At 43.0% G+C, this 27,037-nt stretch overlaps 1 protein-coding gene across 1 annotated transcript in view; it reads left to right on the top strand.

The window, feature by feature from the left end:
* The first annotated feature begins 528 nt into the window (after positions 1–528).
* The window catches only part of BCAR3 (BCAR3 adaptor protein, NSP family member), a 125,223-nt gene continuing 98,714 nt past the window's right edge, over positions 529–27,037 (top strand). The window contains exons 1-2 of the mRNA XM_006114148.4: positions 529–668; positions 10,010–10,124. Coding sequence (XP_006114210.2) covers positions 579–668; positions 10,010–10,124 — 205 coding nt within the window. The 5' untranslated portion in view covers positions 529–578. The remainder of the gene's footprint in view (positions 669–10,009; positions 10,125–27,037) is intronic.

Genomic DNA, 27,037 nt, shown 5'->3' with positions numbered 1-27,037 from the left:
ATTACAGTCCCATTTACTCTTGCCTTCCTCTCATATATTTTATCGCTCAATTTAGTCAGCATGAAAGACAAACTAAGGCACAGTGGCTGGACAAAGATATTGAGCAATGTTTTCCATGAACACAAGGACTGTGCATTTTTTGCTGATTATATTATTATATTGTTGGCCTGTATGTCTTAGAAGGCTAAAAGAAACTGAGCTTTTGTTATGCCCTGTTTCATCAAGATTACAAATAAAACTAACAAATTACACGTAGATGTATGAGAAGATCTTCAGATGGCATAAATTATCATAGTTCCATTCATTCACTTTAATTTACATCAGCTGAGGCTCTGTCCTTCAATCTTAATTGAACATAACCAACCTTAATACATAATTAACAGTAGCTCCAAAACAATGACTAAATCATTCCTTATACCTTTGGAGTCAATGAGGATTACATCAGAGGAGATCATTTGCTACAAAAGTGGCTGTTTTAAGTGCTCTGTTGGAATTCTACTGATGCTCAGCATTAGCTATTTTTGTTCGTTTTGTTCTGCAGTGTCAAAGGCATTGTGAAGTGAGGAGAGTAACAGATTATGAAGCATCTATCCATTTCTAACTGGCTAACACAGCTGGGCCTCCCAGAATATTGCATGCTCTTTGATGAACAATATGATGATGTAGAGGTAAGAAACTCTTTTTTTTTTTTTCAGGAAAATCCCCATGGAAGTGTCAAGTGGTTCAGTGAGCTTGATACAATTAGTCTCAAACCAGACAGGTTTCCAGTTAGAAAATGAGAACTTTGAAGCTTTATCCTAACAGAGAAATCTCATGAGACTAGCAGAGCTCTGGTGGAGAGTTGAATAAGTAAGTGTTGTCTAAGTAACACTTTCTTTACCTTTATTCATTGGATTTATAGAAGCTTTAAAAGCCCAAAAGCTAGTGATGGAAAAGGCTTTTTTACTTATTGAGTCTAATCCCAAATTCAAGGTAGAGTTCCCCAACTGATGTTATTTTAACTGAAAGCCCAGTTGTCTATTGTCCACAAATGCAGAACTTCTCTGTTTTAATATTCTTGATAAATATTACTTTGTTCACTTGTACATTTCCAGACATAAGCTGTTTTTCAGCATAGGTTGAATATCTCTTATCCAGCACCCTCAGGACCTGACTGGTGCCGAACCAGAGAATTTGCTGGATCATGGGAGGTCAATATTGTCTAGCAGCAATACCAACACTTCCACTGCTTACTGGATTTTTAGAAGACATTTAGGGGTAAATTAGAGCTAAATGACAGCACAGAACACTTAGAGCCAGGACTGGTGGCTGTAAACAAACTTTATGGGAGCACAGAAAAGTTGATCACACCCATGATAAATGGACTTCCAGCTAACTAAAATCATGCAGGACCATGGATGCTGCCAGACTAGAGAGTACTGGATTAGAGAGGTTCAACCTGTTCTTCTGCTTGGAGCAAGACAGGACCGTTCAGGAGAATGTATAACTTTACATAAATACACTCAGGGGAGCCAACAGATATACCAGGGCCTTGGGCAAGGTGAGGGGGCCGGCTCTGCATCCCCAGAAGGGGCCGGGCCTCAGGTGGAATGGCTGGGTGAGGCCAGAGGTAGTGAGCATGCCACAGCAGGCTCCCTCTCCCACCCCCCAGCTCTCAGTGCTGCTTGGAGCATGGCACAGCCCTTAGAGCCACTGGGCACACACCATGCGGTGCTCTACCTACTATTTAAAGGGTCTGGGGTTAAAACTGCCACAGTGGCAGTTGCCCCCTTTGCCCCCCCCCCCCCTTTTGGCAGGCCTGAATACACAGATCGCATGTCAGGATCAATATAAGGTCTGAACATGTTTGTGGTGTAATTCTTTGTGCCTACCCTTTGTTGTTAAAATATCTTGTATATAATTATGAAAGCAGAGCTTTTGACAATGTGACTAGTACTGAAAGACAAAATGAGCAGGGATTTCATGTTTTCATAATGGATTAAGGAAAGATAAAACTATATTTTAAATTTAAGTAACATTACTGTGGACATGTGAACATTAGGGTCTGATTCTGCAGGCAGCTACTCTTAAGAGTAATACTTATTACCAGGAGTAGCTCTATTAACTATTGCCTGTGGAACTACGCCAGGGTATGTCGACACTACCCCGCTAGTTCGAACAAGCGGGGTAATGTTTGCATACCGCACTTGCTAATGAAGCCCGGGATTTGAATTTCCCGGGCTTCATTAGCATAAGCGGGGAGCCGCCATTTTTAAATCCCCGCTGCTTCGAACCCCGTGCAGCGCGGCTACACGGGGCTCGAACTAGGTAGTTCGGACTAGGGTGCCTATTCCGAACTACCGGTACACCTCATTTCACGAGGAGTAACGGTAGTTCGGAATAGGAACCTAGTCCGAACTACCTAGTTCGAGCCCCGTGTAGCTGCGCTGCACGGGGTTCGAAGCATCGGGGATTTAAAAATGGCGGCTCCCCGCTTATGCTAATGAAGCCTGGGAAATTCAAATCCCGGGCTTCATTAGCAAGTGCGGTATGCCTACATTACCCTGCTAGTTCAAACTAGCGGGGTAGTGTAGACATACCCCCAGGTAGTAAGCAATATACTTAGTTGTAATTACTTGTCTGACTGAGCCTGAAGCATAGGAAACTGAAGTGTGATGCTCTCCCTTTATCTAAGGCAATCATGAAAAGACAAGAAAAAACCCACACCTTTTGCAATTTGTTATACTAAAATGTATCAAGAAATACTGCCACTTTGCTAGCATGCAAGATAAGACAAGTCGTTTATTATTTGTAGTGCCACTTGTTCAGCATTAGCTCTAATGGACACATTTACTAAAGTGAGATCAAGTAGATAACTTTGATTCATGTTCCTGTGGGTGCTTCATTGTAGGTGTCGGGTCATCCCAGCACTACAGAGCAGAGGTCTTTCCAGCAGTAGTCAGTCTACACATGTGACATAGCTGTCTCATGGCGCTTGCACCTTAATGTATCACATGAGCGGCCTGATCCTCCTCAATTCTTCTCTGCCGTCTTTGGCTGCAGATAGAGTATCACAACACTCTTCTCTCTATGCTTCTTGGAGACAAAAAAAATATAGAGTTACCACCTTAAAATCTTATGCTCATTGTTACCTTTCCCTTGCTTTAAAAAAATAAAAACAAAACCTTTTTTTTCCAGTTTTCTCCCTAGTTTGGTCTTCTGTGCTTAGTTCATAGTTAATTGAATATAGTTGTTCTTCTTCCACCTTGGTTCTTGTTAACTGCCTAACCAAAAAAAAAAAAAAAAGAGGAAAGAGGAAGACAAAAAAATGCTTCTACTGTGATGCCGGGATTCAAGAAATGCGACAGTTGTTGCAAGCCCATGCCAAGCTCCGATGGCCATTCCGCCTGCGTTCGCTGCCTCTGGGAGACACACTTTCACCTCAAGATGATCCTTATGGAAAAGTTCCTTCAGCCACCTCAGGAAACCCATAAGCAGATGCCATATGCCCCAGCAAAGAACAAAGCCCCGGTTCCCAGGGTCTCTAGGAAGTGAGCTAGCACTCCTCCAGTTAGGGATTCTCAAAAAAAGAGAATATCCTCAACAAAATCACTATCTGTGGTGCTGACCTCCTCGAGATGGAACAAAGGGAACATCCCCAGCACCTCCGGCACTGCATCATTACAGGCCTCTGCAGGTACTGACTTGGAGTCTAGATTCTTGGTCCCCTCTGAGGCACCAACCAGTACAGCATGGGACTTGGCACTGACAACAATGCCAGCTCTAAGGCCACCCACACTATTTCTGACTCATCACCTGGCACCGGCTGTTAGACCCAGCACCATGCTGCCTGCACCAAAAAGAATAGAATAAAGCACTGTTTTGGCACCATCCAAGCTGGCACTGCCACAGTTCCTGAACCCGGTAGCCATAGCAGTCTCATCAGTACCACACTTTACTCTTTGGCACTGACCGGTCACCAGGTCAAGCTTCAGACCGCCCTCCCATGTTGCCTGCTCTCTCATCCCACAGTGAGGCAGAGGAACACAGGAGCATATTTTCATCTCAGCATTCCCCATCCACTCAACAACACCCTCCATGGTACACCAGGTGAAACCTCACCATATCTCACAAGTTCAACCATAGTATGGACAACCATGGCCATATTCAACCCCACCTCACCCCATGCAGTAGCCTCCATGGGACCCACGGGCAAATTATAGAGGGCAGTATACAGCCCCCTCTACCTCAGCAAGGCAAGCATTAAGATCTCCCCCCATCAGCTCTAAGCATCCCTCCCACAAAAATTCAGGAGGAGGATGTTCAGGACCAGGATGATGTCTCAGAGACTCATACAGTGGAAGCCTCCCCTCTTACATCTCCTCTTTGTCTCTGGATGAGACAGTGATACCCACAGTGCCTATGTAGGTCTATAGAATCATAGAACACTAGAACTGGAATGGATCTCGAGAGTCCAGTTCCCTGCCCTTATGGCAGGACCAAGCACCGCCTAGAAGATCATCCCTAATAGTTGTCTATCTAACCTGCTCTTAAATATCTCCAGAGATGGAGATTCCACAGTCTCCCTAGGCAACTTATTCCAGTGTTTAACCACCCTGACTGTTAGGAAGTTTTTCCTAATGTCCAACCTAAACCTCCCTTGCTGCAGTTTAAGCCCATTGCTTCTTGTCCTATCATCAGAGGCCAAGGAGAACAATTTTTCTCCCTCTGCCTTGTAACACTCTTTTAGGAACTTGAAAATCATTATCCTGTTCCCTCTCAGTGTTCTCCTTTCCAAACTAAACGAGCCCAGTTCTTTCAGTCTTCCCTCATAACTCATGTTCTCCAGATCTTTAATCATTCTTGTTGCTCTTCTCTGAACCTTCTCCAGTTTCTCCACATCTTGTTGAAATGTGGTGCCCAGAACTGGATACAATACTCCAATTGAGGCCTAATCAGTGCAGAGTAGAGTGGAAGAATAACTTCTTGTGTCTATGTAGCACTGCAAAGTACTATTACTATTAGATACCCATTAACCCCATTTTAAACACATCAGTCCAAATTCTTCACTGTAGAAATTTGAGCCAGAAAAGGAAACACCGACAGATGCATCATTCTTCACAGAAATCATGCTGCTACTGTAACCAGGAGCCAGGTGCACACCAGGTTAGCAGATGCTGTTGACTGCAGCTTACATGTTATCTGGCTGAAGGACTGGACATCCATATCATCTGGCTGGCAGACCATATCTATTTGGGGTCATGGTATGCAAGCTGGCAAATGTATAGGCCCTCTCTCTCATCCTGCCCTGCTGCATGTGCCAAAAAAGAAGTTTTTGGTGACATATTCCCAGTGGGAGGAGGTAGCCTTTTGAAATTACAGATAACCTCTGCATGTCTTTTCACCACTGTGCTGAATCAGAAGGAATCCTGGTCCTTATATAAATCATCTGGGGATCTCAGCACCATCTCTAGATGTTTTGCTGGAATTCTGAGAGAGTCCTACCACTATTATGTATGGAAGTCAGAACCAGAGTCTACCTTTCTTTATTTTGTCTGCATTCCTGGCGTGTGTGAGTAACCTCTTGCCTCCACCTCCCAGAAAAAAAAGAATATCCTTTCCCTCTAATAATCTGCACTGCACTCAGTAGATGATGAGTTTCTCAGCCATTGTATGTTGCTTTGAACTGTTCTTGTTATCATTAAATATTTAAATTATATCTCCCAAAGTCAAAAAATAAATAGAATAAAATTTGTTAAAAGTATTTTCATCAACTGAAAACATTCCTGGATTCATTTGTAAATTAATTACGTTTATTCAACCATCATCCCTCCCAATCAAATTTTACAGAGAGATAGTAGAGACAGACAATTTTAATTAAATGTGGTTTTCATGCCACAGCTAAACTGCCAGTCCACCATTGTATTTAGAGTGTTGGGGTAATCTGATAATCCAAGCAGAATAAAAATAATAGGATTTCAAAGATAACCTAGAGTCTGTGAAGGCTTCTGAGGAGACTCATTTTCTGTGATAACCTAGGTCCCCATGCAGTAGACAGTCAGTAAAATGCAGTGGTAAATTGAAACATGTTGCTATGTGTTTCATGCTAGCATTGTAACACAAAAGATCCCAATATAGAACTCTGGGAGGGCTGCATTGACAGGCAACTAAGTGAAAGAAACTCACAGTAAAATGACTCTCTTTAGTTTAAAAGGCTTCCAAGCCTGTCGGGGAAGGGGGAGGAAATTAGCTGCTGCTCAAAACTTAATAACAGGCTTAGTGCATCATTGTGAATACTATGGATTTTTTTTTTAAGAGAGAGAATTAGGACATCCAGTTACTTTTCTACTTACTTTTTTGCAATTTCTGGAGGTTTCACGTCATTGCCATATATATGCTCTTTCCCGTTTCAGAGCTAAATAACATAGACTCTGATTCAAAGTGTCTGACTTGTGTCCCACTGAAATCAATGGGACTACTCGTGTGCTTATCCTACACGTGCTTATTTATCTTATTGAACTGGGGTTTAAGATGTCAGATGGCTTAGTTATTACCTATGATATCTAATATCTAGAGTTATTTTTAATAATCATATTTAGTATTTACATGGGTTTTTTATCTCTACAGCAGAGTATATAGGCTTTGAGAGAAAGTGTCCCGGACTACAGAATGGGTCAAATGGCAGAGCTGAGGTAGACCATAGGTTTCTTGATTCCCAAACTTGTGGGTTTAACTGGTTCTTAGAGAGAACCATAAAGAGTTGAGAGGGAGTCTCAACTAATGCAGGAAAACTTTCAGGTTGATTATTCTCTCTGGTACAAGCAGAGCAACTGTGTATCATTGTTCTTTGCTGTCACAACAATTTCTCTAACATTACTTCAAAAATCTGCTGTTGTTGTTTAGTGTATGTTGTTTAGTAAGAGCTGAGAATCTTAACAGCTTTTATTCTCCTTGAAGTCTTAGCTTGAAGGCACTGTATTTTCCATTTCTTAAAAATGTAATAAATTAGGAGAAAACTTTTCTTATTGCTAAAAATATCCATCAGTGTGGACCCCAAATGAAATATGCAAAATCTTCACTCATTACTGATATCTAAAATGGGGATCCAAAGAGTAAAAGTGGATGCTGTAAATCCTGTATGTGTCTCAGGTACTATGGGTTTCTTTAAAAGAATGAAGACGTACTAGTTTGTGGCTCTACTTTAAAAAAATAAATCCTTTGACAGTGGTGTCGGGTGTACATTTAAAGCGACTGTAATGGTGCAGTCTGTGTTTTATATTTCCATTCTTTCACGTTTGGCAAAGGTTGGACAGATAAAGGACCAGGTTGAATTTTTTGTTTTTGATTTTTTGAGGGGCGGAGGAGGATTGAAGGAGGAGAGGAATCCCGTGCCAGTGTTAGCACTAGTTTTAAAACCCTTCTCATATCTCTTTGGCTTCACCTTTTGATATTTTCCCCTTTTGGTAAATGTGAGATGGAAAAAATACCATGAAAATTGTCATGATCAGAAAGCCCTTCCCTTTCTATTGCCATACATGTAATGCATCAACATCTGGGAAATGCTCACATTTCATTTCACACTTTCAAATAAAAAATAGTGAGGTCTTCCTTCTACAGCCTTATGAAACTTTCATTACTGGTATCTAAAATGGGGGTTCAGGGAGTAAAAGTGGGTGCTCTAAATCCAGTAGTGTATCTGTCTCAGGTACTATGGGTTTCTTTAAAAGAATGAAGATTTACTAGTTTGTGTCTCTACTTAAAAAATAAATCCTTTGCCAGGGGTCTTGGCTGTGCATTTAAAGTGACTGTAATGATGCAATCTGTGTTTTATGATCCAAGAGTTGAGATGCAAAACTTCATAAAGGTTACCGCAATAGATTGGAATGTTATGAGCCCCACCTGCCAACACGAAAGTGGAGCAAATTCGAAAGAATTACCTTGTTATGTTCCACAGGCAAAAGACAAATAGCAAAGAAAATACATGTGACCCAAAGAATTTTCTCCAAACTACAATGCTGATTTTTCCCCTTTTCTTTTAAATATGTTTATGTAAAATTGAAGCATTCTATCATAAATAATTTCTTGAGTTATTCGGTCTATTTTGGTAAATTGATTCTGATTCTACAGACTGGGGAGATGGGAGAAGATAACTGTTCAAGCTTACTTATTCAGAACTCATGTCATTCAAAACAGGGTCATGTCCCCTGATGACTGTTAATTACATTAAGTAGTCTCTTCATTATCCAAAATCTTCACAGTCCATTTTTTTTCATATCCCCCTCAGTCAAATTTGAATTGTACCTCCCTTCATTAGTGTAAGTGAAAATAGTATCTTAACAGCTTTTATTCTCCTTGAAGTCTTAGTTTGAGGGCACTGTATTTTCCATTTCTTAAAATGTAATAAATGAGGAAAAAACTTTTCTTATTGCTAAAAATATCCATCAGCTTGGACCCCAAATGAAATATGCAAAATCTTCACCATCCAGTGTCTCATTACTGGTGTTTAAAATGGGGGTCCAAAGAGTAAAAGTGGATGCTCTAAATCCTGTAGTGTCTCTCAGGTACTATGGGTTGGTTTCTTTAAAAAAAACAAGATTCACAAGTTTGTGGCTCTACTTAAAAAAATAAATCCTTTGCCAGTATCTCAGCTGTACATTTAAAGTGACTGTAATCGTACAATCTGTGTTCTATGATCCAAGAGTTGAGATGCAATCTGTGTTTTATGGTCCAAGGAGTTCCACAGGTAGACTGTGTGCTGCAAGAAGAAAAACTTCCTTTTGCAGGTTTAAAAAACAAAAGGAATTTTTTCTTCATGCAGCTCAGTCAATCTGTGGAACTCCTCACCAGAGGATGTTGTGAAGACCAGGACTTTAACAAGGTTCAAAAAAGAACTAGATAAATTCATGGAGGTTAGGTCCATCAATAATGATTAGCCAGGTTCATAGTTCCTACTGAGGTGCGTGACTGCACACCTGTGCACAAAAAATTCTTGCCCCTCCCACCTCCTCTGGAGAGCCATGCAGCAGCACTCCTATGGCAGGCAGCTCCTCCCGTGAGTGGGACCAGCTGAAATGGCATGGTAAGGAAATCATGGGGGTGGTTGAGGCCACATGGCAGGAGGTCAGGATCTGCCAGAAATGTGGTAGTGGTGGGGGGTTAGGCCTGACCTGGTGGCCGGGGCTGCCATGTGGTGGGGGGGTAGAGCCTGTTCTGGTGGCTGGGACCAGGAACAGGACCTGCCACATGGCGGGAGGGGGGCAGGGCTTCTTCTGGCAGCTGGGGTTGAGAACGGGACCTGCCGCGTAGGGGGTGGGGGGTCTGCTCTGGTGGCTGGGAATGTGTGTTAATAAATTGGGTGCCACAGTGGCACCCATCCGTATCAGAGCACCTGACCTCAATATTGGTGCACAAGACAAAACTCACTCCACTTATGGTTGGAAAATCTTAGAGGGAACACTGGCCAGGATGGATAGGAATGGTGTCCCTAGCCCTGTTTGTCAGAGGCTGGAAATGGATGACAGGAGAGGGATCACTTGATGATTACCTGTTCCGTTCACTTCCTCTGGGGCATCTGGCATTGGCCACTGCCGGAAGACAGGATACTGGGGTAGATGGATCTTTGGTGTGACCCAGTATGGCCGTTCTTGTGTTCTTATGTTCAGTGTGTGTGGAGAAAAGTGCATATTTTGTTCATCACAACTCTGGTTTGTTAAGAAAAACATTTTTAACCTGCAGAACAGTACATTGGCCAAAGTGCTGCTAGATCATATGTTTTTATAATCATATAATTAGCTAGATGTCTTAAGACAATTAACTAGTTTTATGTCCGTTAGTAACGGTGTGAAATACTTCCTGCTTCAGTCACAGGAATTATAATTGAAATGGAACTTCATATAATATATAAATATTTTTTGAAACCTGCTATAATTTAGCGTACAGAGAAGGCACCAGCCTGTCTCAATGAGAATTGAATTTACTATTGAGTAATATCTCTTTACCGCGTGTTCTCTTTCTCTGGGGTTTGCTACAGGACTTACTCCATCTGACAGAAGTTGATCTTAGGAAAATGGGAATTGAGAACCAAACACACCGAAGACACATCCTTTCCAATCTTCTGCTGCTTCAGGAAGCAGAAAGAAAAAAAGGTAAGATGTCTGCCATGTTGTTTCATAGAGGTTTGGGAAATGGATCAATGTGAATTTCTAATCACAGAGGGCTGACAGAAATGAATATGTTGATCCAGCCTAGGATACAATTTTGTGGTGAGGGCCACAAGATTACAGTTTTGACTGTAACAAGACTGGCTGATGGTCTAAGCTACTTGGGGAACACTAGGGAGGAGATAGGAATCATTAACCCATTTCATTTAGATGTTTGCCAGTACAGGTCTCCATACCAGTGTCACTTTCTAGCACTCAGTCATCATCCTAAGAACAAATCATAATGTTATCAGACAGCAGAATAACCAAATGGCAGTGCCATTAAGCCCCTTTTCCTCATTTGGAAAACTAATGAAAAAGTCAAAATGAAACAGTGTTCTGCATAAATTACTTAACTCTTGTGAGAAAAGAGGAAGTGAGCAGTATGTGTTTGGTCAAAAGGGAGAATGGATAATAGACACACCCAATGTTTCTATATGCAACCCTGTTCTGAACTGTTAGGGTTTAATTAAAATACCTTTTTCTTTTATTGTGGTACAACCCCCTTTCCCAATTAAGCACCAAAATTCTGCTCAGAGGGCATCAATCTAGCTGTTTGGATGTGGCTTTTTTTCAAAATGTTCTCCTCTGAGTGAGAACTCGGTAAGATGATACTACAGGTTGAACCTCTCTAGTCCAGCACCCTGGAGATTTGACTGGTGCTGAACCAGAGAATTTGCTGAACCACAGGTCTATATTGTCTAGTAGCATTACCAACACTTCCACTGCTTACTAGGCTCTTAGAGGACATTTAGAGCTAAATAACAGCACAGAACACTGAGAGCAAAATCTGTTGGCTTTATAGGGCCACGGGAAACTTAGCCACATCCATGATAAGTGGAGACGCAGCTAACTAAAATCACGCCAGGCTATGGATGTTACCGGACTGGAGAGATTCAACTTGTATTGAATTTTGGTTCATTGCAGAAGATCTTTTGAGAAATATTATTTTAGATAGTTATGATGTGGTCTGCCCAATAATTATAAAATACCCAGGACAAAGGCCATCACAGAAACCAGTCTGCACAGAAACCAACATTTTAGTTTGATAATGTTCCAGCCTTTCCCTCCCTTCAGATGAGGTGGGAAGACATGGATGAGAACAGAACTGCAATCCTCAGTCTTCATTGCACTGTAACGCCTTTCTGACAACAAAAATTACTACAAGACCCCAGGAGGGGGGCGTGAGGGGGCTCACTCACTACCACAGCACCACCAGCCGTCTGTCCTGGGAACTAGCTCCTTCTGGCCAGCTGGGTGCCTTCCCTCAGGTGGTGTCTTCCCTTTTCCCTCCAGGCCACGGCGTCCTCGTCAGGACACTGCCCTCCGGCAGTGCCCACATCAGTCTCTGAGGCCGTCCCCTTCTGGGGGTTGTTGTTTCTTCTGCGGGCCATGCTTTAGGCCCTGCAGTCTGGGAGCTTGTTTGGCCAGAGCTCGCCTCGCCTCGCCTCGCCTCGCCCTGCCCTGCCCTGCCCTGCCCTGCCCTGCCCTGCCCTGCCCTAGCTCCAGAGAGCTTCCTACTCTCCCTCAGGGAACAGCAGCCCATCCTCTTATGTAGCTCCAAGATGGGCCCTAATCAGCTAACAGGGCCTCAGCTGGGGCTAAACTCCCAGGTCCTGCTCTGGGCTGGGGTTTGCCCTTAAAGGGCCTGTGCAGGGCAAACGCCCTGTCACAGGGGGGACCAAAGATCAAGCCTGAAATCCCCATACAGGTGGACAGAAGGGAGGGAGAAAAGCTAAAGCTCAAGAATCTTTGCCTAGGCGGAGGGCATGTAATCTTAGCCAGGATGGTGGGGCTTGGTCTTGGATTTCAGACATTCTGGGGCTCATGGCCAATATCAGCCTTGGCAACCTCGCTAAAAAGGAGCCCTAACCCACAGTTTGAGAACCCTTGCAATAGAACCATGTGTAGAGATATTATTCAGTTGTGTTGACCTGTGCTAGTCTGCTGCATTTAGGAATTAATATGTATCAGGGTTGAATAATAACTATGCTCATGCAACCCTATAATTTTTTCTGATTTTTAATCAATTATAGAAAAAACTTACATAATTCTGAAGAGGTAAAGTCGTGCAACAACGTTCATAAATCAGAATGTATGAGACATTAAAATATAAACTCAGTTTCTCATTCTTGTAATCTATATTGTGAATAGAACAGGAAACTGCACAACTTGATTATTGTAATGAGATGTTCTGCATGGAACCCACTAATGTTTACTTTTTAAGACTGGAATCTTGTAGCTTTTCTTAGATACTGTAGAGGGGAATGGGTTATAATTTGCATTGAAAAATAAATGTATAATCAAAAGTGCTGCTAAGCTTTTAGCCACACACTGAATTGCTTTATAGATATTTTATATCAGTTTAACAAACTCAATAAATCTGCCAAAAGTCCAATAAAATAACCATCACTGTACCTAAATAGCAAACTCATAGTGAGCAGATAAAATGAGGAAATTTTTGTCTCACAAGAATTGTACCAATGAAATAGAAATGTTTATATCTGTAACTTCAATGCCAATGAAGGATCAACACACATAAGAACATTTCTAAAGAAAGGGGTAACCATGTTAGTCTGTAACTTTAAAAACAACAAGTAGTCCTATGGCACCATAGAAACTAATAAAAATATTACATCATGAGCTTTCATGGGTAAAACCCAATTATTTATAAAATAAAGCATGTAATATAAGCAGAGGCCTTGGAGATAAGGAAACTATGAAAAATAAAGGTTCAGGCAATGAAGCACTTACTGGCACAACAGTTTGCAAACAGTCTTTATACACAGTGTTCTTTTTCTGATTTCATAGAAACAATATTACTTTTAAGACTGTATAGCTGCAAATGTGCAGAGCTAAACTCATCCCCACTTTAACTCCAATGGCTTCAATAGAACCACAGAAAGGATGAATTTGAACCAAGGATTTTATTCCTCCAGGCATATTATTATTTTACCCTGCACGCTGTATTACTTGGCTGGTTTGGTAATAAAGTGCTAGAGTTTCCTGAGTGAAGTTCTAATGAAAATGTCAGTAGTTCATTGTTCACAAAACAAAACAACTTGGGCTGCTATTTCCCCCTCAGATTTCTCCTTTTAGCTAATGAACAATTATTTATAATTACAAATACTCATTTCAGAGTGGGGCCAAATTCCATCCCTTGAGTTACCGTGTTGACTGCAGTAGACTTACTCCAGGGATGCATTGGCCCATTGTGTTAAAGAACTGTGGAAAAGCTGTAAAACAGATCAGCTCTGTCAGTTAAACATGACTGCAGACTGGTTTGTTTTCACAGCAGTGACTAGTGGCTGTTATCTAGTCTCCAGCCTATTATGAAGTGTTTTTGTTTTGTGTCTATCTTTTACAAAGTGCTGTGTCTAGGAGCAAGAGTGCTTAATCGTTTTACACTGAAAACACTTGTTTTTGAGCACTGAACTGTACTGAAGTCAGACACTGAAGCATCAGTGTTTTCTTTACTTTCTACTCTTAAATAAATGTGCATTTCTCACCTAGTAATTTATCACTGCATAGTAAAAGGTACTTTTCTACTGTGTCTTAATTTGAATTTTAAAAACAATCCAGATTAGCACTAAATTTGCTGGCGAGATCGTTTCTATGGCGTGCAAGGCAGAAGTTATCTTAATTTTCAAACACAAGTTTGCAGAAGTTGTTAGGTATTGTTGAATATACTCAGGGATGTCTTAATGATGATTTTTCATCTTTTAGAAAGTCTGGCTGCCAGCAGAGTTCACTGGCAAGGGCCAGTTAACCAGTAAGCATGCCAGTAAGCAAGAAAAGCCTCATGCTTACTAGTATGCTTACCAGTTATCTGATTAACATCCCTAACTGTTTCCTACAAGTATTTAATCCAACCTAGATTAAATTTAGAATGAGGCATCATCAGTGTTCCCTCTAAGATTTTCCATCTGTGAGCAGAATGAGTTTTGTCTCTGTGCCAATGTTGACATCATGTGTGCTTGTTCAGATGTGTTTCTCCATGGCACCTACCAGTTACTAACAAAATTACGTTATATAATTTAAATTGTTTTGTAAGAAAAAATACTAAAATATTAAAACAAGGGATAATTAACAAGGTGCAGGACCCTGTACCCAGCCACCCTGAAAACTACCCAGCTTGTTAGCCCCTACCCCCAACACACACTATATGCCCCACTGCCTATGCCCCCCATCAGGACCACACACAGGCAGCTGGTGCCTGTACAGGCCTGGCTAACTGTCTACCCACACACACACCCTGTAGTTGCACCCAGCCTTGCAATTGCCCCCCCTCCCCCATATGCTACCACTATATGCCAGGGACATGCTATCTGCCCCCCAAACACAAACAGCCAGTACCTGGGCTTAGGGCCCACAGCCCAAGCACCACTGCCCAGAGACCTGTGCCCAACCCCAAATTTCAGTTGTTCCCCCACATCATCCAGAGACCTGTGTCCAACCCTGCACTTTGCCTGTTTCTCCCCTTCCCCTGAATTTGCCTGTGCCCCATACCTCCCACCACAGATGGCTGGTGCCTTTGCCCCCCACTTGGCCAGCTTGTATGCTGGGCCCCTGCTGTCCTGGGCCTCACTGGCTCCCCCATTGGTACCCACCTCGGTATATGCCCTGCTGCTCTCCCCTCCCTGAGCTCCCACACTGTGGCTCTGGCCCTGGTCATGGCTACTGGAACAGCCTCCTGCCACCCACCACACAGCTCACGGCTCCTCTGGCCCCAGCTGCCAGAGCAGTCACTTGCTGTCCACTGCACAACTCTGCATAGGAGATGGGTGAGGTGGAAATTTTTTCTGCACACCCGCACAAGTGCATGGCTTAGAGGGAACCCTGAGCATCATGTATGTTGAATCAATATGCTCTTTGGTCCTATCTACATGTGGCTATAGTCTCTGCTGCAGCCTGGTTCTGTTTGGCTGCTCAAGTGGGTCAAAGAAGCCAGAAAGCTTTCTTCATTAATATCTTTGGGGAAATTTTGTAGAAGTAAAATACAATTTTGTCAAATTATTTTCTTGCCCAAAAAGGGACTATTTAAGTCTTTATCTTTGCGAGACTGGCTATATAATATGTCTTGATTTTGTTTAGTTTGTTTATATACATATTCCTAGAGAAACTCAGAGATGAGGAGAAAGAGTTTGTTTTAATGGCATCTGTGTTTAGATATTTTATGAGTCCGTTAGCCTAATCTGTGTGGTTTAAAAAACAAAGGTCAGCACTGATCTATTTAAACAAATAAAAGTATCATCATTGTTTGCGGTCATTGAATACAAAAGCTAAAGTGCAATTAACATGCCCTATCTTCTTGCTCTTCGTTTGGAAAGCTGTTTTTACATTTAAATTTCTTTACAAGTAACTATCTGCTACTGTTGAATTTCTTTTCTAGTGGTGTCAAGTTTAATTGCACTGCTGTTTCTTTCTCATCTTGTCCCTGTCCCTTCATTCATGGTGCAAGGCAAAGGAGGTGTAAGATTTGTTCTATAGAGAAGGAAGTTGGGAGAGCACTAAAGTAATTGCTGCTTGTGTTTTAATGCTAGATAACCTGCCAACACAAGGGGCTTCATCCTTTAGAAAATAGTCTTAAGTAGCTGCATGTTCCAGCACTCTAATCTTCTACTATATATAGATTATACGGTAGTGATAGGAGCAATGTAGATAGACAGTGCAACTATTTTAAAAAAATCCCTCCTCTACAAGGTTAGAAAATATCCATATTTGAAGAGGTACCTCTGTCTTTAGCAAAGAGTTATCGAAGAGCCAAAGCAATTAAGAAAGGCACCTATTTGGTCCTGCTGTTGAACACATTACTCTCAAACAACACAGTGTTTGCTCACTGTGTCTCTTCTGCTTCCTTGGAATCAAAGCCAGATGTTTCAGTTCAGTAGTATTCACAATTTGCTTTTCAGATTACAGGCTGGAGCCAAAGTATTCTGGTGCATTTGCCAATAGACAGGGGAGGCTACTTTCAATGCTTCCTTTAGCATAACAGTTACAGGGCATGTCTATGCTAGAAAATTATTTCAAAATAAGTAAAATCAAAATAATAAATCCAGAAATAGCAGAATCGAAATCGCATGTCCCCACTACGGGGGAGCATTGAAATCACTCAGAATTATTCCAAAATAGTATGTCCACATCGATTGGAGCCTGCCTTGGACTTAGAGCCCCCAGAAGCACTCTGTGGAGAGCATCAAGAGAGCGGACACTTCCTGTGTCTGTTTGGTCAGGCAAGCTGAGATGCGTGTATTCAGGGCTCCTCTCTACGGCCGTGTCTCATGCGCCACTCCTCCACCTCCTCCCTCCTCGCAGGACACAAAATGGATGCAGTGTTCTCTGGTTGCCCTTGCAGATGCCACAGCACTTACAACATGGAGCCGGAGCTGTTGCAAAGCTGTGCCAGGCTCATGGGCCTCATGCTGCGCCTCATGCAGCAGTACGTCCAAACTGCCACATCCTGCACCAGCAAGACGAGGCCCAGCCCAGACTGCAGGCCCTCATCACCCAGGTCCTGGCGCTCCTGCTGCTGCACATGCCCTCAATCCCCTGGACATCATGGGACACCGCTTCTGGCGGCAGGAGACCAGTTCGGACTACTGGGTCTGCATCCTCCTGCAGCGATAGGATGGCCAGCAGTGGCTGCCGAACTTCTGCACGTGGAAGGCCACCTTCTTCGAACTCTGCAAGTGGATTGGCCCTGCCCTGAGGCAACAGGACACCTGACTGAGACCCACGATGCCATTGCCGTGCCTGACAGCTACTGCTCTGTCAGGAACCAGTTTGGCCTGGGGAAATCCACAATTAGGGCCATGCTCATACGAGTAGTGAAGGCAACATCAACGTCAGCTGGTTGGGAAAGGTGCACGATACCTGCGTCTTACGGAACTCATGCCTATTCCGAAAGAGGCACGCCAGCACTCTTTTCCCCAAGCACACCGTCAGAGGTGGGAAGGTGGGCACGACCATCTGCATTCTGGGCAACACAGCCTACCCCTTGCTCCCCTGGCTCATGAAGCCCTCCACGGGCAGCCTGGCCCCCACCAAGGAGCACTTCAACACCAGGCTGAGGAGGTGCCGCATAGTTGTGGAGTGTGAGTTCAATGTTTTAAAGGGGAGATTTCAGAGTCTTCTCATTCATCCGGGCCTCAGCAAGTGCAGCATCCCCTTTGTGGTGGTGGCAGCCTACTGTGTGCTCCACAACCTTTGCAAGAGCCAGGAGGAGGCTTTTCCCTCAGCGTGGGGATAGAGGCTGAACGGCTGGCCAGGACATATGAGCAGCCAGACACCAGTGCCATACAGAGAGCATGTCTAGTGGCTGTGCTCATCAGGGAGGCCTTGAGGGAGAGTTTCATGAAAAACCAACTGTGAGACTCTCACCCATCCAGTGCCTCTCTATAAGGGGCCCCTGCATTCCTTCTGTTTGCCTTTCCTCCTCCCACCCTGCCCTGCCCTGCCCTCTCTTCCCCTCTCTCCAGTAGAGCAAATAAAAAAGCCTTCTTTTCTGAAACAGGACTGTTTATGGGGGGGAGGGTATACAACATGGAAGGGACTGAGGAAAGAACCTGGGGACACATCAGTTGGAAAGTAACGGAGGAGGAGAAGGACTTTGGAGTCCTGGTTGATTATAGGATGACTATGAGCCGCCATTGTGACATGGCCGTGAAAAAGGCTAATACGATATTGGGATGTATTAGGCGAGGTATTTCCAGTAGGGATAAGGAGGTGTTAGTGCCATTATACAAGGCATTGGTGAGACCCCATTTGGAATACTGTGTGCAGTTCTGGTCTCCCATGTTTAAGAAGGATGAATTCAAACTGGAACAGGTACAAAGAAGGACCACTAGGATGATCCGAGGAATGGAAAACCTGTCTTATGAAAGGAGACTTAAGGAGCTTGGCTTGTTTACCTTAACCAAAAGAAGGCTGAGGGGGGACATGATTGCACTTTTTAAATATATTAAAGGGATAAATACCAGGGAGGGAGACGAATTATTTAAGCTTAATACCAATGTGGACATAAGAACAAATGGATATAAGCTGGCTAGTAGGAAGTTTAGACTTGAGATTAGACAAAAGTTTCTAACCATTAGAGGAGTGAGGTTCTGGAACAGCCTTCCAAGGGAAGTAGTGGGGGCAAAAGATCTATCTGGTTTCAAGATTAAACTAGATGGGTTTATGAAGGGGATGGTTTGATGAGATAACATGATCTTGGTAACTAATTGACCATTCATTATCAGTGGGAATAGGTCAATGGAGGATGATAGGAGTTACTATAGAGAAATTTCTGGGTGTCTGGCTGGTGAGTCTTGCCCACATGCTCAGGGTTTAGCTGATCACCATATTTGGGGTCGGGAAGGAATTTTCCTCCAGGGTAGATTGGCAGAGACCCTGGAGGTTTTTCGCCTTCCTCTGTAGCATGGGGTACAGATCACAGCTAGAGGATCTCTGCATCTTGGGGTCTTCAAAGTATTTGAAGGCTTCAATATCTGAGATATAGGTGAGAGGATTATTCTAGGAGGGGTGGGTGAGATTCTGTGGCCTGCACTGTGCAGGGGGTCAGACTAGATGATCATAATGGTCCCTTTTCACCTTAAAGTCTATGAGTCTATGAGAACCTGTAATGGGGGAGGCAGGCAGAGGAGGAGGGCGCAGGGATGGGGCTGGTACTGGTACCTGCCTCTGATTGTTCTGGAGGCTTTGGCTTCCTGAGAGGTCCCACCACCATGGCTACGTCTAGACTGGCATGATTTTCCGCAAATGCTTTTAATGGAAAAGTTTTTCCGTTAAAAGCATTTGCGGAAAAGAGCATCTAGATTGCACTTTTTGTGGAAAAGTGTCCATGCCAATCTAGACGCAGTTTTTGCGCAAGAAAGCCCTGATCGCCATTTTCGCGATCAGGGCTTTTTTGCACAAAACAATACCACATGTATCAGCACCTGTGTGGTCTTTCTGCTTTCCTTGACAAGTTCAAGGATTGGAAAATTTCTCCCACCTTTTCCCAGTTTTAAATGAGGAGCTCACAATCACAAAATTATAAACATACAGATCTGGCCTTCATGTGCAATATGGCCCTCAGGCAGTCCCAGATACCAAAGGCAGCTGAGCTAAAACCTTTGAAAGCTCAGTTCTTTGAAAGTTCAAACTTTGCTTATTTTACTGTTTCTGACAGGCTCCCTATTTTTCCTAGGTCTCCATGTCTGTCAGAAGGTGAATAAAAACATCTTCAGCATGTGGTTGTTAATTCATTACTTCTGAGGAGTCACATAGAAATTGGATTTTTTTGTTTGAGGTTCCACTGTCACAAAACTGTGCTAGCTTGTCTTAATGGTGCTCTTCCATTGCTGGAGAAAAAAATGGAACAAAGATCATCTAGTGGACTGTTACTGTAAAGAAAGGCACTATGAGAATTCTTCTATCTGCTCTTCCCCTCTTGAGTAGGAGAGATTGAAAAACATCCCATGACATCATCTTTGTTCCCCTTCATTAATTCACTACTTCTCTACTCTGGGGATGGAGTTTGATAGATATGCAAATAAAATGGATTTCTCTTCAGAGATGGAGAGACTTTCATTACTTCATTTGCCAATATAATGAAATAAATGGAATGTAATGGGGATAGAGGAACAAAGAGACAAGGGAAGACTATTTTCTTTAAACTCCCCAAACCACAGGGTTTTCCTTCTCTTCTCTTACTAAAAAGCCCCAGGAAATCTATTAATACGATGTTAGGGATGCACAATTAAGAGAGCTGGAGCCTTGTTCACACTTCTGAAGAGGCATGGGAAAAGATTTTGTCCAATCTACACTAACAACTTTGCTTTCAATGCTGGCTCAGGGGAATGCATTTTTGCCAACCAGTGATAGCAACACATAAGTTTCCTAGATTAAACTAGAATGGACTAACAAATTGGGAAATGTTAATGATAAGCTGTTGATTAATCTTTCCTGCATTTAATTACCTGCAGTGTTTTTAGTCTCTACAGGAAACTCTAGTTCCCTCCTACATCTTTTGGAATTCAGGAATTTTCATACCAGACCAGTGCTCCATCTTGTCCAGTTCTGTGTCTCCAACAGTGGCCAGCCAAGGCTAATTTTGAATGTGCATTAACTACAGTTCCAGAGGAAATTACCTGCACTTTTGACTCCCTTGTGGCCTTCTCATGAGCACTCAACTAATATCTCAGCCTTTAGCTGTCACCTTTTTTGGAGCAGAGTTTAGGAACTCTTCTTCTAAAGCCGCAATTTAGGCTGCAATTCCTCTTTCAAAGCACTCTGATCACCTCAGCGAGTCTGACTTTAGTTCAGCACCTGCAGTCTCATTCTCTCAAGGCCAAGAACAGGATCCAGCGACCAGGAACCAGCCAGCTTCATAAACCACATTTTTACTTATTCAGAACAAAACACGACAGAAAAAACATACCTTAAAAACATATATTGGCTTACTAACCAGTCATCCGTTTTCCAGACGGAGACCCTGATTTGAATAAAATACTTAACACAATCTTGGTCGTCGTCATCATGTCATATCAGTTCTTAGATTGTTGGGGAGTAACCTCTCTCCACCACCCACTCACCTCCACCAACTCAGAATGGTAGCTTTTATACAGCTTGTCTTTCTTGTGTGATCTCTTAAACCAGATCAACTTACTATGTGCTTTTCCCCCAGAGGTCTGACTCATCTAAATTTGCTACCTGCCTTGGGGTTTGCATTAAGTACCTGCTGTGAGTTTAATTCTGTGGGATACTGTTTAGCTCCCCCATGGAGCCAGTATACAATCCCTAGCCCAGAAAGATACCTATAATCTTTATGTTGAATAGTAGTAGAGAGGTAGCCGTGTTAGTTTGATCTTGCTAAAACAAAAGGAAAAACTATGTAGCACGTTAAAGACTAACAAGATTAAACCATCTTGTTAGTCTTTAAAGTGCAACATAGCTTTTCCTTTTATAATCTTTATAGCATTGATAAATAATCATTGGATCTTCCAAGTGTCCATAATATTTGGTACACTGTCCACAGAGAGAATTTCTTCCTAAACTTTCTAGCTGCTGCTGTACCTATCGCTCATTAGTGTGAAACGTGGAGCACCACAACTCCTAGGGATTTTGGTGAGAGCTGAAGAAGGACAGCACTTTACAAGTTCAGGCTCATCATTAAAGGGAGCTGGCAATTTCCTATTAAAGGCACAGTACCAAATAAGCACTCGGATGACATGAATGTATCAAGAGACAAGTATCAGGAAAGACACAGATTTTGTTTCCTATTTTCAATTGCCATGACAGGAAGTTGGGTAGCTAGTCATCAATTAAGTTGATTTTCTCTTATTTTATGGCTTAATATCTTGACATGCACTGCATTAACTCAAAAACAATGAGGAGTCCTGTGGCACCTTAGGGTATGTCTACACAGCAAAGTTATTTTGAAATAATAGCCCTTATTTTGAAATAACTTTCCTAGCGTCTACACAGCCAAACCGCTATTTTGCAATAAATTTCTAAATAAATAGCGGAGCGCTTATTTCGAATTTGGTAAACCTCATTCTATGAAGAATAACACCAAATTCAAAATAGCTATTTCGAAATAAGTGCTGTGTACATACTTACTTCGAAATAGGGGGCTTCCAGCCTTCCCAGGGTGCCCTGGTGGCCACTCCAGCCTCAATCAAGAATACTTCTTTTCCTTTCTCCCTCCCCAGAGTCCTTAAAGGGGTAGACTCTGGCCATAGTTCCTATGCCAGCTTCAAGCCTGCCAGCTCCAACCCTGGCCCAGTGGCCCCAAAACATGAGCCAGCAAGCCACTGCCAGCCAGCCCTCCACCACTCCCCAGGAGCAGTCTGCCAGCTCCCAGGAGCCTGCCAGGGCCCAGAGAAGATGGGCGCCTTCCTGGTCCAGGGTGGAGATCAGGGACCTTATTCAGGTTTGGGGGGGATGCTCCCAACGTCCATGATCTCCTCACTAGACGGAGGGACGCGGCCATCTATGGCAGGATAGCTGCCAGCCTGGCCACCAAAGGCCACATGCAAACCCAGGAACAGGTTTGCATGACAATCAAGTTGGTCCGGCGAGACCCTCCCACCCCTGAGCACTGTGCATCCCCTCCCCCTTCTTTCCCTTGCTTCCCCCTTCCAGCTCCCTCCTCCCAGGTTTCCCCCTCCCCTCTCCAACCCTCTCTTCTCCCCTCTCCCACCTCCTTTCCCCCGTCTCAACAGAGTTTCATTCCCCCACCCCCGCCCGTTTTGTTAAATAAAGACAGTTTGTGTTCATGAAAATACATGTATTTTATTTGACATCAGGAAGGGGAGTTAGGGAGGGGTAAGTGAAAGGACATGAAGGAGGAATGAGGCACAAGGCTCCAGTGGGGCAGACCAAGGAGGCTCTTAGTGCTCCTCAGGGTGGAAGCTCTCCCGCAGGGCGTCATGGATACTGACAGCCCCCCGATGGACCTCCCGGATGGCAGCCTGCAGAAAGTGCAGCCAGGCTTGCAGCAACGCGTCCAAGAGAAGCACCAGAGTGACAGGGGCAGCTCTGGCTCCATGTTGCAGAGTGCTGTGGTGTCCCGAGTGAGGGCAACCAGAGCATGCAGAGACAAAAATGCTTTGCTGTCCCTCATTGAGGTAGACAAGCAAGCAGGGAACCCTGAGAACTGGCTGTCCGTGGGTAGGGGGGTGTCCCTTTAAGCATAGACCTCAGATAGCTTCAGGCAGCAGCCCCACACAGTAAATCCTGACCTGGTGCCCTGCCGGAACTGGTTCCGGCCAGCCTTAAATGCGATTCAGAGTCTACTCAGTGTGGACATGCTATTTTGAAGTAGCAAAATGCTATTTCAAAATGCATTTTGTGTGTAGACGCGTTATTTCAAAATAAGCTATTTCGAAATAACACTGTAGTGTAGACATACCCTTAGAGACTAACACAGGGTATGTCTACACTACCCTCCTAGTTCGAACTAGGAGGGTAATGTAGGCATACCGCACTTGCAAATGAAGCCCGGGATTTGAATTTCCTGGGGAGCCGCCATTTTTAAATCCCCGCTGGTTCGAACCCCGTGTAGCGCAGCTACACGGGGCTCGAACTAGGTAGTTCGGACTAGGATTCCTAGTTCCACGAGGTGTACCGGTAGTTCGGAATAGGAACCTAGTCCGAACTACCTAGTTCGAGCCCCGTGTAGCCGCGCTACACGGGGTTCGAACCAGCGGGGATTTAAAAATGGTGGCTCCCCGCTTATGCAAATGAAGCCCGGGAAATTCAAATCCCGGGCTTCATTTGCAAGTGCGGTATGCCTACATTACCCCGCTAGTTCGAACTAGCGGGGTAGTGTAGACATACCCACATTTATTAGGGCATGAGCTTTTGTGGGTAAAACCCACTTTATCAGATGAGTTGGCATGGACATTACAGAATCTAGGGTACATATGAAACAAAAGACAAGACTATGTAGCACTTTAAAGACTAACAAGATGGTTTATTAGGTGATGAGCTTTCGTGGGACAGACCCACTTCCTCAGATCAAATTGTGGAAGAAAATTGGCATGACCATATATATAACAGCAAAAGAAGTTGCCTTTCAATTGTAGGACCAGTGTTAAACTCAAGGCATCCAGTGCTGCTGACAGAGCATCAGCATCAGATCGAGTGCCAGAGCCAGTGGTTCTCAAGAAGGCAAAACTCCCTTTGAAAACTTCTATATGTAAACCTCTGAAAATGTCTACATAGATATCTTCCCACATCCTAGTGTAATTACATCTATAGTTGAACATTTTTCAGCTTCCTCTGAAAATGGAATAAAACTATCAGGAAAAGAATATGACTCAGACCTGAGTAATCTTAGCATTTATAATAATGTCAAGTCAACATCCCCAATATTTACCACCCAACCATGTTGTAAAGGAAATCTATACTCATTTCCTAGATCTTATTCATAAAAACATGACAATTTTAAAAAATCATGAGCTAGTCATACATAAATTACACTGCCTGGAAATTTGCAGAACAATTAAATCCATCAGTAGAGACCAGTTCACCTCATAAAACTGATTTGATGCTGAGGCATATTTTTCCTGTTTTTCCTGTTTCCATGAAACAGTAGCAGAATCGTTCCAGTCAAAATGGCAAGAAATGTTCTCCTATGCTGAGAGAGAAATATTTTGCACTTCCCTTGCACCTTCCATCTGATACTTTTATAATTTGCTACAACAGATAGAACTTCACAGCACCACCATGAGGCAAGTAGTTTAGAGCAGCAAATGGAACCATAAGAAAGTTCAATGATTTCATATAAAGCCAAACATATAACTCATTTCTCCTCACTCTTAAGTCTTGCACTCTTGCCATAATCCTCTCGCCTGAGCAATAATGATGGATGTGCTGGTTAAGGATTGTATCTAGGCTATATAATATATGAACAAGCCAGCCAAATCTTACCCACTTTCTTGTTTCATCGCCCATTCAAAAGTCAGTTTGGATATATGGAAACATTTTTAAACCTTTCACAGCAATTTCTAGAATAACTCTAAAGTGTTTTAGTGAATCTGGGCTGATTTGTGGTTTTATGCTGGTACCAGGCAAAGCTCGGTGCTTCTGACCTAATTTTCCGTGAGTTTTTTGGGTTCATTGAAACCTGCAATTCAAGGGCTGAGAGCTCTCAATACTCAAAATTGTAGAAAGACATTGCAGTGAAACACACTAAACCAACACTGGTAATTTTCAAACAGCTGGTCGGCTATAAAAAAGTAGTACAGTATACTTCAATGTTATCATTTAACTTCTGAATCAGAATCCAGTATATTGACTACAAGATTATCTTTTGACCACATCTTTTTCCCGATGGCAGCTTCTGTCAAATTCTAGACTGTAGATCCAGATTCTTAGCTGAAATAATTGGAGCTAATTGAAATTCACTCATTTAAACAACTAAGAATTTCTCACGAAGGGTCCAGGAGATCCATGGTAATTTCTGGGGAAATCTGATGGATCTTAGGGTGTGTCTAGACTACATGCCTCCTTCGACGGAGGTATGTAGATTAGCCAGATCGGAAGAGGGAAATGAAGCCGCGATTAAAATAATCGCGGCTTCATTTAAATTTAAATGGCTGCCCCGATCTGCCGATCAGCTGTTTGTTGGCAGATCGGGGCAGTCTGGACGCGATGCGCCGACAAAGAAGCCTTTCTTCATCGGCACAAGTAAACCTGGTTTCACGAGGCTTACCTGTGCCGATGAAGAAAGGCTTCTTTGTCGGCGCATCGCGTCCAGACTGCCCCGATCTGCCGACAAACAGCTGATCGGCAGATCGGGGCAGCCATTTAAATTTAAATGAAGCCGCGATTATTTTAATCGCGGCTTCATTTCCCTCTTCCGATCTGGCTAATCTACATGCCTCCGTCGAAGGAGGCATGTAGTCTAGACACACCCTTAGATAAGAACCACTGGGAAAGGGCTTGTTTTCACCACATTGGGTATCAACGCTGCAATGATTGATTCGCTGTCAATGTATTGCATCTGCATAGACATGATAAATTGATTGCTGAGCACTCTCCCATCAACACCAATATTCTACTAAGATGAAAAGAGTAGTTGGCATTGACGAGAGAGCAGTCCCTGCTGACCTTACCATGCACAAGATGCAGTGGTAAGTACATCAACTTCAGATATGCTATTTGCATAACTGAAGTGGCATAGATTAGATTGACAATGGAGGTTAGTATAGATAAGGCCTAAGTCCCTTATGGCTATGCCTTTGGCTGGCCTGGATCAACTGACTTCAGCTGGGGCTGCAGAACTGTAAAATTGCTACGTAGGTTTATTTTCAATTTTTATTTTTTTAATCTCAGAATTATCAGAAATGTCAAATCCGGTCTTAGATTTCACTAGAAGACCTTCTGGATGTCTGAAACACTGTTTATTGTGAACTTTAGTTGAGAAGATGGGCGTATCAAATATTTAATAAAGGCTTCCTCTTCTAAAAATGTTATTCAGTGAAGTTAAATAGAAGTAACAAAAAACCAAAAGTTTTACTAAAAATCCCTTCCTTTCTCAAAAACTTGTTTTTTCACTGTCATGAATCATGTAATGTTATCTTTTCACTAAGTCTCAGTGACAGTAGAATTTTCCAGCATGGAGAAGACCTAAGTTTCTAATGTAAAAACAAACAGAATAAGAACTATTACAAAATGTAGGCCTTCTTTACACATATCATAAAGAAACACAAAAGTGCACATATACTCCTTTTCCCAATCCTTGGCTACGTCTATACTGGAATGAATTTCTGAAAATGCTTTTAACGGAAAAGTTTTCCATTAAAAGCATTTTCGGAAAAGCACATCTAGATTGGCAGGATGCTTTTCCACAAAAGCACTTTTTGCGGAAAAGCGTCCATGGCCAATCTAGACGTGGTTTTCCGCAAAAAAGCCCCGATCGCCATTTTCGCGATCGGGGCTTTTTTGCGGAAAATACTACTATGCTGTCTACAATGGCCCTTTCGTGCAAAAGTCTTTCGGAAAAAGACTTTTGGCTGAACAGGAGCAGCACAGTATTTCCGGAAAAGCACTGATGATTTTACAGAAGATCGTCAGTGCTTTTCCGGAAATTCAAGCGGCCAGTGTAGACAGCTGGCAAGTTTTTCCGCAAAATCGAATGATTTTGCGGAAAAACTTGCAGTCTAGACACAGCCCTTCTGTGCTTGTGCTCCTTAAAAGGTATTTTTTCTGATGTGTGTTCTTTTTATTTTGCGTAATTGACCTAGTGGTTGTGATCTGTATCACCAGGCCAGAGACCAGCTTCCGTTTCCAGCCAGAGTTGTCTGAGTTTTGTTTATGGTTTCAGAAAGTTTCCTTTTTCTATTAGCCTAGTTTTAAAGGGAGGT

This window comes from Pelodiscus sinensis, chromosome 9, assembly GCF_049634645.1.
Source record: "Pelodiscus sinensis isolate JC-2024 chromosome 9, ASM4963464v1, whole genome shotgun sequence".
Taxonomy (NCBI): Eukaryota; Metazoa; Chordata; order Testudines; family Trionychidae; genus Pelodiscus; species Pelodiscus sinensis.
Note: the sequence above shows the minus strand (reverse complement) of the source record. Positions and strands in the feature narration are given on the sequence as shown.